The 14,541-nt window shown below is 37.7% G+C and overlaps 1 protein-coding gene across 1 annotated transcript in view; it reads right to left on the reverse strand.

Moving 5' to 3' along the window:
- Nucleotides 1–2,959: 2,959 nt before the first annotated feature.
- Nucleotides 2,960–14,541, reverse strand: part of ATP6V1A (ATPase H+ transporting V1 subunit A) — a 64,236-nt gene continuing 52,654 nt past the window's right edge. The window contains exons 12-15 of the mRNA XM_047792169.1: nt 13,352–13,555; nt 9,057–9,151; nt 6,238–6,409; nt 2,960–4,469 (exon numbers count right to left, since the gene is read on the reverse strand). Of these exons, the coding sequence (XP_047648125.1) occupies nt 4,377–4,469; nt 6,238–6,409; nt 9,057–9,151; nt 13,352–13,555 (564 nt within the window). The 3' untranslated portion in view covers nt 2,960–4,376. The remainder of the gene's footprint in view (nt 4,470–6,237; nt 6,410–9,056; nt 9,152–13,351; nt 13,556–14,541) is intronic.

A 14,541-nucleotide genomic window follows, 5' to 3' on the forward strand; every position in this document is an offset into this window, starting at 1 on the left:
CAGTGACTACTGAAAGTACTCTAATTCCCTTGCACCCCAGATGGGATAACTGAGGTGCATATTTTTCAGTTGCTCCCACACCTCCCCATTAGGGTTGTGCTCCAAAATACTGACTTGCTTGGTAAGAACACTTAACGGTTTCCTTCAATTCTGTCTCAATTCTCTATTCCTATACTGGTGCCTTCCTAGGATCACATCCCAGATAAACTGACTGCACTCAAATGTGTCTTGGTGTCAACTTCTGGGAGGATTCAAACTAAAAGGGAGCCCTTAAAACAACTTCAGTGGCACTTTATCATAACCCACCTGGGAAAACTGATTTCCTTCTTCATGCTTATAATTGCAGCAATATATTAAGGCTAACAACCTGTTATGAACATAGGGGTGCATATATCTTTTTCGGTGAGTTTTGTCCAGATATATGCCTAGCAGTGGAATTGCTGGATCATACAGTAGTTCTGTATTTAGTTTTCTGAGGTACCTCCGTACTGTTTTCCATAGTGGTTGTACCAGTTTACATTCCCACCAACAATGGAGGAGAGTGCCTTTTTCCCCACACCCTCTCCAGCATGTTATTTGTTGACTTGTTAATGATGGCCATTCTGACTGGTTTGAGGTGGTACCTCACTGTAGTTTTGATTTGCATTTCTCTAATGCTTAGTGATATTGAGGCATTTTTTCATATGCCTGTTGACCATCTGTGTCTCTTTTTTGGAGAAATGTCTGTTTAGGTCTTCTGCCCATTTTTCAATTGGGTTGTTTGGGGTTTTTTTTGTTGTTAAGTTGCATGAATTGTTTGTATATTTTAGATATTAGGCTCTTGTCTGTTGCATCATTGGCAAAATTTTCTCCCATTCTGTGTATTGTCTTTTCATTTTTTTAATGGTTTCCTTTGCTGTGCAAAAGGTTTGATTTGATTAGGTCCCACTGGATTAAAGATATATGCACCTCTATGTTCACAGCAGCACACTATTCACAATAGCCAAGACATGGAAACAACCTAAATGACATTCATCGACAGATGAATGGATTAAGACGATGTGGTACATATATACAATGGAATATTACTCATCTATAAAAAAAGACAAACTAATGCCATTTGCAGCATCATGGATGGGACTAGAGACTCTCACACTAAGTGAAGTAAGCCAGAAAGAAAAAGACAAGTACCATATGATATTGCTTATTTGTGGAATTTAAAATATGGAACAGATGATACTATCTGAAAAAAAAACCAGAAACAGATCATGGCCAAGGAGAGCAGACTTGGAGGTCCCAGGGGTAAAGGGGAGGGAGTGGGATGGATGGGCATTCTGGCTGTTTTTTTGGATGAAAAATGTTATATTTGGAATGGATGGGCAATGGGACCCTACTGTACAGCACAGGAAATTGTGTGTGATTGGGTCACTTTGCTGTACAAGAGAACTTGAAGAAACATTGTAAATCAACTATACTTTAATAATAATAATAATATAAATAAATAAAACTAACAACATGAAGATTTTTGATAATATTGTATTATTACCAAAAAAGACTAAAAATCACCAAAACATTCTATAATGAATAAGCTTTCCCTGGAATATTAAGGTATTTCTCTACATAAACTTGGCACTTGATAATAATGTGGAGTTGTTCATTTCATACTGCTTCTTACTCCCTTAGAAACTGTTAAAAATACCTTTCAGGAAATAAAACTCTCGTGAACATGGAGTTGCTACACTGGATCTTAAATAATCTGGCCTGCAAAGTCATGAATTACAAAGCTTTAGTTCATTCACCAAAAAGAGACATGAGTACCCTGATTTCCTTTCATTTATAAGTGTATATTTAGAAACCATTCACTTTTTCAATCTAAAGTAATAGTCAGAATGCTATGGGATTCCATGTACTACATTTCCAAACCATAGTGGGAAATGTTATAGGACTTTTTGCAGTCTATAGTGAGGGCCCCACTTTCATGATCTTAAGTACCAACCTATAAAGGAGAGAAATGAAAAGCTTTAAAGTTCATACTGAAAACAAGTCAAAATACCTTAAGCAGATCTTGCCACACCCACAAAAAAGAAAAAAATGTTAATTTAAATCCACTTTTTATTCTTTTTCATAGATTTTAACAATTATACACAACTTTTAACATAAAGATAGTGAAACTTCAAGGATAAGGAGGCTATATATATATATATATATATATATATATATATATATATATAAAACCTTTTCTATTCATCAGGATGGAAGGAAATTTCCAAAGGGTACAATGTGTGAGATTTAACACTGGAAAAATACATATGAAACATTTTTAACTGGCTCTACTTAGGACCAGGCAAAGCACAATAACTATAGAACTGAATCATCTTTTAAAGAGACTGTTGTAACTTTAACACATTCTTACTAAAGAAATATATGATCAGTGATCAATCTGAAGTTCTACAACATATACGTGAAGGGACACTTACAACGAATATCTGAGCAAAGTTTCTCTAGCAGCTTCACACCCATATGTTGACATTCTTAAAAAGGAGTAAAGAATGTACATTGCAAATCTGGAACAACAAAAAACAAACTTGGTCAAACTTTTTTCATCATATCATTCATTACTATCACAATCCTAGTTTGCTGGTAGCTTGAAGGTAGGAATTGAAGCTTTTTGAAATTCTTTTAATTTCCACTGGTCTCAGGGCCTTTGGGCAGGAGGCCACATTGGAAGCAAACTGACTAAGCAGCACCATTAAGTTCACATCTCAACAAATCACTGATGATAATTTTTATCTTCCAACATTCTGAAAGGTTTTTTAAAAAAAAAAGTGCATGGAAGAATACCTATCCTGAATAGCAGGCCACTGTAAGAACATGCAATCTGCAAGGATTTACAGAAACACAGCTGAATTCTCTGCAGACTGCATCTTTCCTTAATAGACCAAAAGAAATACATTACCTAAAAATTTAAATAACAACATGCTGAAGCATAAAATAAATATTTTATTTAGGCCATTACATTTGGGTATTTGAGATTGTTAGACATGTTCATATACCCTTTCCTCTTCCCAGCACAACTGGAGAGAGAGAGTTAATGGGAAAATGATGCTCTCAGAGCTGTTCTGCAGTGTGTTTTATCATACAAACAGAGAAGCTAGTATTTGAAAACATAAAAGACAGGAAGAAACAATCTTTTTTTCTTTCCACATGACCCAGATTCTGTTATCAGCAGATACAATTAATTTCATTCCCATGAAACAGAATGGAAACTGTTACGCTGCTGTGGCTACAGATATTCTGGGAAATTTTTTGAGCCAGTGAGTCAAAAACCATGTAAAAGAATGTAGTATTTTCTACAATCAGTAAACTGGTTATTCAAAAACTCAGGAAGCAAACAAACACATGTCATTATCTTGAAAAAACATAAAGCCACTCTGGCCCCAAGAATCACTATAGCCCAGCTGGTCCTTAAAGGTGCAAACAACCTTTAACCACTACTAAATATCTTCTCTGTGGCATGTGACTGCCTATCACACCGCCATGATTCTCAGAAGCTTAGGCTTCTAAGATGTTTGAGGAAAAGAAAGAGGGTGCGACGTGAATCAAGTTCCCGGTGATTGTTTTCAATGTAGTTTTAAAAAGAACTTCCTAGTAATGCAGTACAATAGTCCTTGATACTGATTTTTTTCCTAGAGAAATAAAATAGGCTTAACAAGATGATGTTAGTCTAAGTTTGACCACCTGGCTCCTTTTTGGAGGGTACTGATAGATCTACTGTGATGAGCCCCATAAATGCCTGTTTTAGAAACAGTATAGTTCTCAACAGTTTCCCATAAATAACCTTTGATTGAAACTGGGGGAAGCAATGCATAATTGGAACATCGATCATTTATGTTTTTTTTTAAAAGTAATTATTTCCTGAAAAGTAGTTACTTAGCAAAATGCCAAGCCACAAATAACCTTACCACCTAGATACTGGGTCAGTTCACAAAGTACCTGTCAAAATATATAGAAGTCTGGCTTTCCATTCTAAATCCATTGCTAGGAGAATACATGCAGTAGTCCTGTTTACAATTTAATGGTGATGAGGAAAGGGCCAACCCAGAACAAGGAGAGACGTCACCCTACAGACAAATTTACAGTAGTGTAGCCACTGAATATCATATTTACTACATTCACCACTTTGGAGAAAGGATTAGGGAGGCCCTTCAAACACTGAAACAAAGGAATGTTTGTTTTATATAAGACATCAAATAAACAGGGACACAAATGATAACATGTACACCCAGGCACTAGTCTCAAAGCTGCACAATAAAGAAGCAGAGGGATTGAGATGAGAACTTTAGGAAAATATACACATATGAGAGCTTGCTGAGGAAAAGGAGGAAAGAATCCCAGGTCTAATCTTCAAGGCTACGGAATGCATTCTGCATATCCTCCAGTAGTTGTGCATAGTCGGCCTTGATCTTGGCCTCACCATCTTTCACTGGATCCTGAAAAAAAGACATTGCAGAATTCGATTTACCTTTGGAAAATAATCTTCAGCACACATAGAGAGTTACTTACATTTAATATTTGAGTACTAGGTTAAGTGTGATACACTGGTAAAACATGGGAAAGAGGCAGAATTATCCTTATTTTTCTTATTACCTTTAAGGGTTAAAATGAAGGAACATTCCAACCAAACAGAAGACAAAATTTCAGTATTCTGTCTTATGTGCTAAGTAACTGTATTCAACAACCAATGGATTTACCCTTAATAATATACACAAGATTGGGAAATTATGCAGTAATACGTATTGGATACATTCCTCTTCGTGTATATGGTAGCTGGAATTTAGTCAAAAGAGAAATTTACTATTCAAGGTCTAGTAGTATCACGTTAGAACAGGGAAGCAAAATTTCTAAAATTATCTCAAAATGCACCCCATTTAAAATCCTTATGGAGAACAACTTACTTGAGTGATATGCATAAGAGACTTTAAAGTATTGAAGCCCTCTGACCCAATCATCCCACTTCTGGAAATACACACTAAGATAATTCACAACATGAACTACAAGAACAAAGTGGTCTATGTAACAACAATTGGAAATTTCCTAAATGCCTAAGAGTAGGAAGATACTGTTCTCCAGCTACAAAGTAGTGCTATAGAAAAATACTTAATGACATTAAAAAATAACTGAGATGTTAATTTGAGACAATGTACCTATAAATGGAAAAAAGAAAACACCTTTAGTCATACTACCAGAACACATCACTGCATTATTACTGCATATATTTTGTATCCTCCTCTTATGAATATAATTTTTAAAAATAAAATTTGGATCAAATTACATATGGAATTTCTTTGCAATCTGTCTTTCTTCACTCATTATACCATAAGCATTTCCTTGTGCCTCTGGATATTCTTTGAAAAAGAGATGTTAATGCTGTAATAATATTTTTACTGTAACATACATGCTGCAATGTACTGTTGGCCCTGTTTGCTTTTGGATGATATTTAAGAAGTTTAATATACGATCTTTTACATATATCCATATTAAAATCTCTGACTATTCCCTTGGGTTACATGTTTTTATGCGGAATGACAGGACTCAAAAGGTGTGAATATTTTAAAATTCTTGATACAATGAGTACCTATTTGTATAAATTACTTTCAACATATAGTGCAAACACTATAGACATAAATGACATACATATTCAGAGAATCATTCTCAATTTCTCAATAGGAGATTAGTAAATACACTTGGGTGCCATGACTTAAAAAAAAATATTTAAATACAACTTGACCGATCAAATATTTGAAAAACAATCTTACATGTTTGAGTTTCTACAGATAATTTCACTTAATTATCTGTTTACGTCTTGTGTACTTCCCAAAGAATGAGAGTCCACTTAAAAGAAGTAAGCAGCAGAAATCATTTCAGAAGAGCATGGGGGATAGATATTAACAGGCACTTTAGGTAAGGTAATTGCTGCTTAAGCAATGATGTTAGCTCTAAATTGCCTGGCAGTTAAGACAAAAGGGAAAACACATCAGCATTTATTTGAGACATGACATACTATAATCTTTATCACTAAAATACCTGTTTGAACATAGCTTTCAGGTCTGTTCTGGTTTTTACACAACCTAAGCATGTGTGCAAATGATAAATCCAAGTTTCACACACACACACACAATAGGTCTGTGACCCAACTATTTAAAAAAATCAAAATGAAACACTTCCTACTAAAAAATTTTACAGTAGAAACAAATATACCTTGAATTTCATGGAGGAAAGCTTATAGAGGATCTCCCCCATGTGCTCACGGATAATGGACCATGTGATTTTATTGTCACTCTGGGCGGTGGTTTCAACAGCTCTGCGGGCCATGTCATAAAATGCAATCATGTTGGACAACATCCCTACTGTCTTGTAGAAGGGGCAGAACCTAGGATAAATGAAAGTCAAAATAATAATCCAAATCAAGTTTGTATTTTTCACTTCATCTGTAAAATATCAGAGCATTAGTTTCTTTATTTAAACACACACTAATTATATTTATTGCATGATACCTAAGGAATGAAAAAAAAGTAGTGGAAAAGATCATAACCAGAGTTTTTGGACAGAGACGTCTCAGGATATGGGGTGGATGGACAGATGAAACTATGTATACTTTCATTTATTTATTTTAAAAGTGGTATTTATTTGTATCTGTTAAAATACTCAACAAGAAAGAACAAACAGGACTGCTACAATCTAATGATGCTCTGAAGGCTTGTTTTTGTTTTTGTACAGTACAATGAAAGGAGTAACCCAAACGGTAAAATAACTTAGTTGTAAAGACTCCTTTGTGACGGTGGGTTAAGGTTTAATAAATAATAGGGAAGCAGGGAATTGCAGTGCCTTTCCCCATTAATGCGTTCATTTTCATTTACCCATACCTTTTCATAATGAAGACACACAAATTAATATCCAATTTGGATCACATGCAATTCAAACCCATCTGCATAAACAATTTCATGCACACTCTCTATTACACTCTTTTCAAAGAATTTTCCCCCTAGAACTTAAGTTTCGTGATACAGATTTTTTTGAGCCTTACTGATTATATTGTCATATTTTCTGCTTGTCTTACATTCTGGTAACTTTTTATTTGTCCAGTTTCCTCTTCAGCCTTTTTTTGTTGTTGTTGTCTTTTTGCCTTTTCTTGAGCTGCTCCCATGGCATATGGAGGTTCCCAGGCTAGGGGTCGAATCAGAGCTGTAGCCACCGGCTTACTCCAGAGCCACAGCAACGTGGGATCCGAGTCGCGTCTGCGAGCCACACCACAGCTCATGGCGACGCCAGATCCTTAACCCACTGAGCAAGCCCAGGGATCAAACCCACAACCTCATGGTTCCTAGTCAGATTTGTTAACCACTGCGCCACGACGGGAACTCCTCTTCTTCAGTCTTATGTGAGGCCAAATACGATTTGAGGGAGAAAAGCTAGCCTGTGATGAAAGGGTTCAAATTACTGAAGTTTAAAAGAAATGTGGGACATTTCCTTTCAGTGCAGCAGGTTAAGAATTTGGCGTTGTCACTGCAGTGGCGAAGGTGTCTGGTGTGGTGTTGGTCTGATTCCCTAGCTTGGGAACTTCCATATGCCTCAAGAGCGGCCGAAAAAAAGGAAATGGGAATTTTATTTATTTATTCATTTTTCTTTTCACAGCTACACTTGTGGCATATGGAAGCTGCCAGCCTAGAGACCAAATCAGAGCTACAGCTGGGGCCTATGCTCAACTGTGGTGACGCCGGATCTGAGCCACATCTGCGACCTATGCCACAGGTTGTGGTAATGCTGGATCCTTAACCCACTGAGGCCAGGGTTCGAACCTACATCCTCATGGATACTAGTCGGGTTCTTAACCTGGTGAACCACAGTGAGAACTCCCCGAAATGGGAACTTTAAATAAGCCATGGGGAGTTCCTGTTGTGGCTCAGCCGGTTAAGAACCCAACTAGTATCCATAAGGATGCGGGTTCGATCATTGGCCTAGCTCAGTGATTAAGTACCTGATGTTGCTTCGAGCTGCAGTTTAGGTCGCAGATGTAGCTCTAGTCTGGTGTTGCTGTGACTGTGGTATAGCCAGCAGCTGCCGCTCTGATTCAACCCCTTTTCTGGGAAATTCCATATGTGACAGGTATGGCCACAAAAAGAAAAAAAGAAAAAAAAAAAGCCATGGTAGTAGCAGAGACCAATGAAAAGAAGCATTGGGCAGGAGTAGTGGGGTCTGGTGAATACCCAACAAGGACTTTGGTAGAAGAGGCATGGACTTGGTAACAGGTAGTGAGAAAAGCTTCTGAAAGAGGCAAAGATCCCTATGCTCTGTACACTAAGCCACAATTTAATCTAATTAAAGATGGCTGGATAATGAGTGAAAACACTGTCATAACTGGGAAAATGAACCAAATCAAGGTAAGAGAGGGAGTTCCTGCTGTGGTTCAGTGGAAATGAATCTGAGTAGTATTCATGAGGATGCATTGCCTTGTTCAGCGGGTTAAGGATCTGGCATTTCTGTGAGCTTTGTAGGTTGCAGACTTGGCGCAGATCTGGCATTGCTGTGGCTGTGGTGGAGGCCAGCAGCTGTAGCTCCCATTTGACCCCTAGCCTGGGAACCTCCATATGCTGCGGGTGTGGCCCTAAAAAGCAAAAAAAAAAAAAAAAAAAAAGAGAGAGAGAGAGAGCATCTCCTTCTTCAAAACTCAACAGAATACTCTCAAATTAAAAAATAAAAATCAGGAGTTCCCGTCGTGGCGCAGTGGTTAACGAATCCGACTAGGAACCATGAGGTTGCGGGTTCGGTCCCTGCCCTTGCTCAGTGGGTTAACGATCCAGCGTTGCCGTGAGCTGTGGTGTAGGTTGCAGACGTGGCTCGGATCCCGCGTTGCTGTGGCTCTGGCGTAGGCCGGTGGCTACAGCTCCGATTCAGCCCCTAGCCTGGGAACCTCCATATGCTGCGGGAGTGGCCCAAGAAATAGCAACAACAACAACAACAACAAAAAAGACAAAAGACAAAAAAAAAAATAAAATAAAATAAAAATCAGGATAGAGTACCTGTCATAAGGAGTATATCCATTTTGCTGTAGGAAATCGTCTTTGATAAGCTTTGCTACCTCCAGAGTGATTTTATCTGTTTCTGCTAGGGAAGCCTACAGGAGAAAAAAAAAATGGCTTTAGACATTTACTGCCATGATGTAGGACCAATAGGTGTAATCAATGAGCAAGAAGAAATCACATATGCATTCAATTATCATTAATAATTTCACTTCACAATTGCTTCCTGATTGATGTTCTTTTTTTTTGTTTTTGTTGCAAAAAACATACAACCAATATTACCATCTTAACCATTTTAAGTATAATTCAGTAGTGTTAACTTTATTCACATTGCTGCGAAACAGATTTCCATAACTTTTCGTCTTGTAAAACTGAAACTCTATACCCATCAAACCACACCTCTTCTTCCCTGCCTTCCTGGACCCTGGCGAGTACCATGCTACTTTCTGTTTCTATGATTTTGGCTACTTTAGATATGTTATATATAAGCATTTGCCTTTTTGTGACTGGCTTACTTCACTTAATATCCCCTTCAAGATTCATCAATGCTTTGGATGTGTTAGAATTCTCCTCTCTTTTCAAGGTTGAATAATATTCCAGGTGTGTGTGTGTGTGTGTGTGTGTGTGTGTGTGTGTGTGTGTGTATTAAAGGACATCTGGTGGCCAACGAACACATGAAAAAATGCTCAACATCGCTGATTATAAGAGAAATGCAAATCAAAACTACCATGAGATATCACCTCACACCAGTCAGAATGGCCATCATTAATAAATCCACAAATAACAAGTGCTGGAGGGGGTGTGGAGAAAAGGGAACCCTCCTGCACTGTTGGTGGGAATATAAACTGGTACAGCCACTATGGAGAACAGTTTGGAGATACCTTAGAAATCTATACATAGAACTTCCATATGACCCCACAATCCCACTCTTGGGCATCTATCCGGGCAAAACTCTACTTAAAAGAGACACGTGCACCCGCATGTTCATTGCAGCACTATTCACAATAGCCAGGACATGGAAACAACACAAATGTCCATCGACAGAGGATTGGATTCGGAAGATGTGGTATGTATACACAATGGAATACTACTCAGCCATAAAAAAGAATGACATCATGCCATTTGCAGAAACATGGATGGAATTAGAGAATCTCATAATGAGTGAAATGAGCCAGAAAGACAGACAAATACCATATGATATCACTTACAACTGGAATCTAATATCCAGCACAAATGAACATCTCCTTAGAAAAGAAAATCATGGACTTGGAGAAGAGACTTGTGGCTGCCTGATGGGAGGGGGAGGGAGTGGGAGGGATCGGGAGCTTGGGCTTATCAGACACAACTTAGAATAGATTTACAAGGAGATCCTGCTGAATAGCATTGAGAACTTTGTCTAGATACTCATGTTGCAACAGAAGAAAGGGTGGGGGAAAAATATAATTGTAATGTATACATGTAAGGATAACCCGACCCCCTTGCTGTACAGTGAGAAAAAAAAAAAAAAAGGACATCTGGGTTGCTTCCACCTGTCAGCTATTATAGGTGCTGCTATGAACATAGGCACACAAATACACTGATACTCTTTTTTTGAAACACTTTCTTCTTCACATTCTGGCTTGGTTCTTCTCAACAATTTAAATACTCAGTCTGATGTTTGTTTCACAAAAATCTATAAAGCCCATGAACAGTTATTTTTTTTAACACTACATGATGTTTAAAACTATGTAAATGCCAAGTATAGTACTTTTGCTATCATCCTATTAGCCTAACAAGCAAAGATTTCTTGGGAGTTGTGAGAGAGTGACAGGCCAGGTAAGTTAACTGCAGATTTGTGTTGTCTATGTGCACGAGGCTACTTGGAGGTAAGGATCAGGTCCTCTGCTTTTCTTCTTTTTAACTTTTTAATTTTTAATTTTTTGGCTGCACCACATTTGTGATCTGCAACACAGCTGCAGCAATGCTGGATCCTTAACTCACTGTGCTCCACAGGAACTTCCTTTTTTTATTTCTTTTGTCTTTTTAGGGCCACACCAGCAGCATATGGAGGTTCCCAGGCAAGGGGTCAAACTGGAGCTGTAGCTGCTGGTCTATACCACAGCCATAGCAGCGACAGATTGGAGCCATGTCTGGAATTATACCATGGCTTACAGCAATGCCAGATCCTTAACCCATTAAGTGAGGCCAGGGATCGAACCTGCGTCCTCATGGATACTAGTCAGATTCATTTCCACTGAGCCACAATGGGAACTCCTCCTTCTATTTTAAAATCTCCTTTATCCCCTGCCCCCTCTTCAACCACAGGCAAATATTAAAATGTGCTTTATGTGGATTCTTTAATGTGCACAAACTCATGTGAAATGTACGTTTTATTTTGTACTAGTATTTTCAACTAGGTAAAGCAGTCTTGTGTCTTAGGTGCTTTGTTTTTAAGATCCACCCATGTTGCTATGTGTTGAGGTCTGCCTGCGGCTTCCAGTTTTTGTATGGTTCATTCTCCACGGTACGCAGTTTCCTTGTTTTTTATCTGCCATCTGTTGCCCCAAGTAAAGAGAGCTTAGATTTCCTCTAACTCCCTGCCACCACAAACACATCCATTTAAGGACCTGCTTGAGAATTTGTTTTGAAATAAAGAAACAGAATTGCTAGGTCACAGGGCATACAAGCAAATACTGTGCTCGCCGCAAGGCCAGCACCAGGTGACACTCGTACCAAGCATATCCAGTTCCTCCATCCCCATGTCACTTGGAATTATCCAGCTTTCTAACATTTGCCATTCTAACCAGTGTAACTTGATAGTTCACTGTTGTTTGGACATTTCTCCACAGGTATGTTAATCTTCTCTCTCTTCCATAATCTGTCTTTCTTGTCGCCCATATTTCTACTAGGGTTCTAGTTTCCAGTTAACTATAGTTCTTTGCACATTTTAGATATTAGTCCATCAGTTTTGTTTTATTTATTTGTTTGTTTTGTATTTTGCCTTTTCTAGGGCATTGTTGGGTTACAAACAATAGGCTTTCTATGTTGAATCTTATTTGCATTCCTGAGATAAACTTTATTTGTTCATGATGTATTATTTTATTGTTTTAATAGCTTGCTAGATTTAATAAGCTAAAATTTGATTTAAAATTTTTATACCAACATTCATAAACAAAATCAGCCTTTAATTTTCTTTTCTTCTATTGTCTCTGTCTGGCTTTGGAGGTCTTCTGCTTCTACTTCCTCTTGTAGAAACATAATCCTCATTTATAGCAATGAGTATTTATTTAATATCTGCTAGCTAGCTAATATTATCTTTTGCTGGAAAAAAATTAGGAGATGACTTTATAAGATAATAAAAAGAGCAGAACCAGATAGAGAACTCTGAGGTCCTGACTAGCACTAGACCCTATCTGAGAAGTTATTCAATTTTGAGATTTAATTTGGCTAAATATAATTACACTATCTTCCTCTGAAACATAACAAACACAGGAATGTTTAAGGTCACATAGCTAATACTGAAGGAACTAAAATCCAATTTGTCTAAATTCCTAGCCCTGGTGCACCTGCAAAGATATATGTTAATAGATGCTAACTCTACCTCTAATTTGGTTGATGATGAGTACTTTCTATTTCAAGAAATAACATGTCAGTTTTTCTTTCTTATCTATGATATAATCAGGACCAAAAGATCAAAAAGAATATAAAGGCCGTATATGTGGTTACTTCTTTTAACTGACCAGCTGAAGTACAAGCCCTTCCCCTTGAATACTGGCAAGCTCTGTGGGTGCTTTGACTAAAACAATAAGACAGAAGTGATGTCATTACTAGTTTTGGGGCCCAGTCTCATGAGGCTGGTCGTTTCTACTTCCCTTCTTTCTTAATACTCACTCTGAGAGCCCTGAACTGCCATGTGGAGACACCATGTAAAGAAATGCCCAGCCAACCCTTAGCTGTTCTAGTCATTCTAGCCCAGGCACCACACCAAGAAGCTTTCAGATGACTATAGTTTCAGCCAGCATGACTGCAACTGTATGATGGGCCCCAAGCAAGAACACCCAGCTGAACGCACCAACCCCAAAACCACTATTTAAGACACTAAATGTTGGAGTGGTCTATTGCTCAACAGCAGATAATCAAAACAATAATTATCTCTCTACCTTTCACAACTCAAGTAGGCACCTCCTGTTATCTGCTAGATAAAAGAATAATCTAAAGCACTATAAGTCTGAATTTACATATCCAAGGTTCTGTTTGTTCCTAAAACACTCCAGGGTAACTCGCAGATCTGTCCTCCATGGGATTTTACAACTCACCTTTCCCACAAGCTGTACAATTTCTGCCAAATCTTCTTCTTCCTGCAGAATCTCCTTAGCTTTGGTCCTGAGAGGAACAAACTCAGTGAAGTGTTTGTCATAGTATTCATCCAAGGCACGCATGTACTTGCTGTAGCTGATCAGCCAGTTGACAGAAGGGAAATGCTTACGTTGAGCTAGTTTTTTATCTAAGCCCCAGAACACCTGATTTCAAAACAAAACCAAAACAAAACACAAGATTTTTTCTTAAAAATAAAACATTTTTTAAAAAGTATTGAAGCCTATTGTTTGTCCCAAATATGCAACTCTATATTTTTCAAGTTATATATCTTTTTAGTATGTATCAAATATAAATGAAATAGAATAAACTTGAAAATAAAAAAATGTAATCCTGTTGTAACTGCAGCTCGGATCTGATCCCTGGCCTGGGAACTCCATAAGCAGTGGGGCAGCCAAAAAAGAAAAAAGAAAACAAAAGTATTCTTGGAGTTCTCATGTGGCTCAGTGGGTTCAGAATCAGGTGTTGTCACTGCAATATTTGGGTCACTGCTGCGGCGCAGGTTCAATCCTGGCCAGGGGATCTGCAGGCCATGGGTGCAGCCAAAAAAGAAAAAAATTCAAAATTTATCTGAATTTCCTTAATAGTGTGTCAAGTCTAACAGAAAAAAAAAAAAAGAAAAAAAAAGAAAAAAACAAAAACAGAAAGATTCTTCTGAAGATTATTATGGTACCGTATAAACAGATGAACCAGAAAATGTTTATTGAGATAGACATTTCGCTTTAACTAAAACCTCTAAACGTTCTGAATAAATTCAGTTCCCGATCACTAAGTGCCATTCCTAAAAGATCTCACAGTCATTTTTCTGAGGCCAAACATTCACATGTTTTCTACATTCCTAACTCTGCCCCCCATTTCCCTACAATTTAAAATTCAAAATTTCAGCAAAGGGTAAACACCCCAAAGTTGTAAGTTTAGCCTCTGCCACTTCCTTTTATCTGATACTAATAGAAAATAGGCAACTATTCTATTTCTCCCATATGAATAATACATGCTTATAACTATAAACTTTAAAAAAAATTATAGCCCTGATTAATATACATCTTTCATTTAGGCTACTTCTAATGGCCAGGTTGGCTGGCTAAATTCCACTAAAATTTTTGCCTTGTCACTGGGAAGTAGCTGCCTTGGC

The sequence above is a fragment of the Phacochoerus africanus genome, chromosome 1 (assembly GCF_016906955.1).
Source record: "Phacochoerus africanus isolate WHEZ1 chromosome 1, ROS_Pafr_v1, whole genome shotgun sequence".
Classification (NCBI taxonomy): Eukaryota; Metazoa; Chordata; class Mammalia; order Artiodactyla; family Suidae; genus Phacochoerus; species Phacochoerus africanus.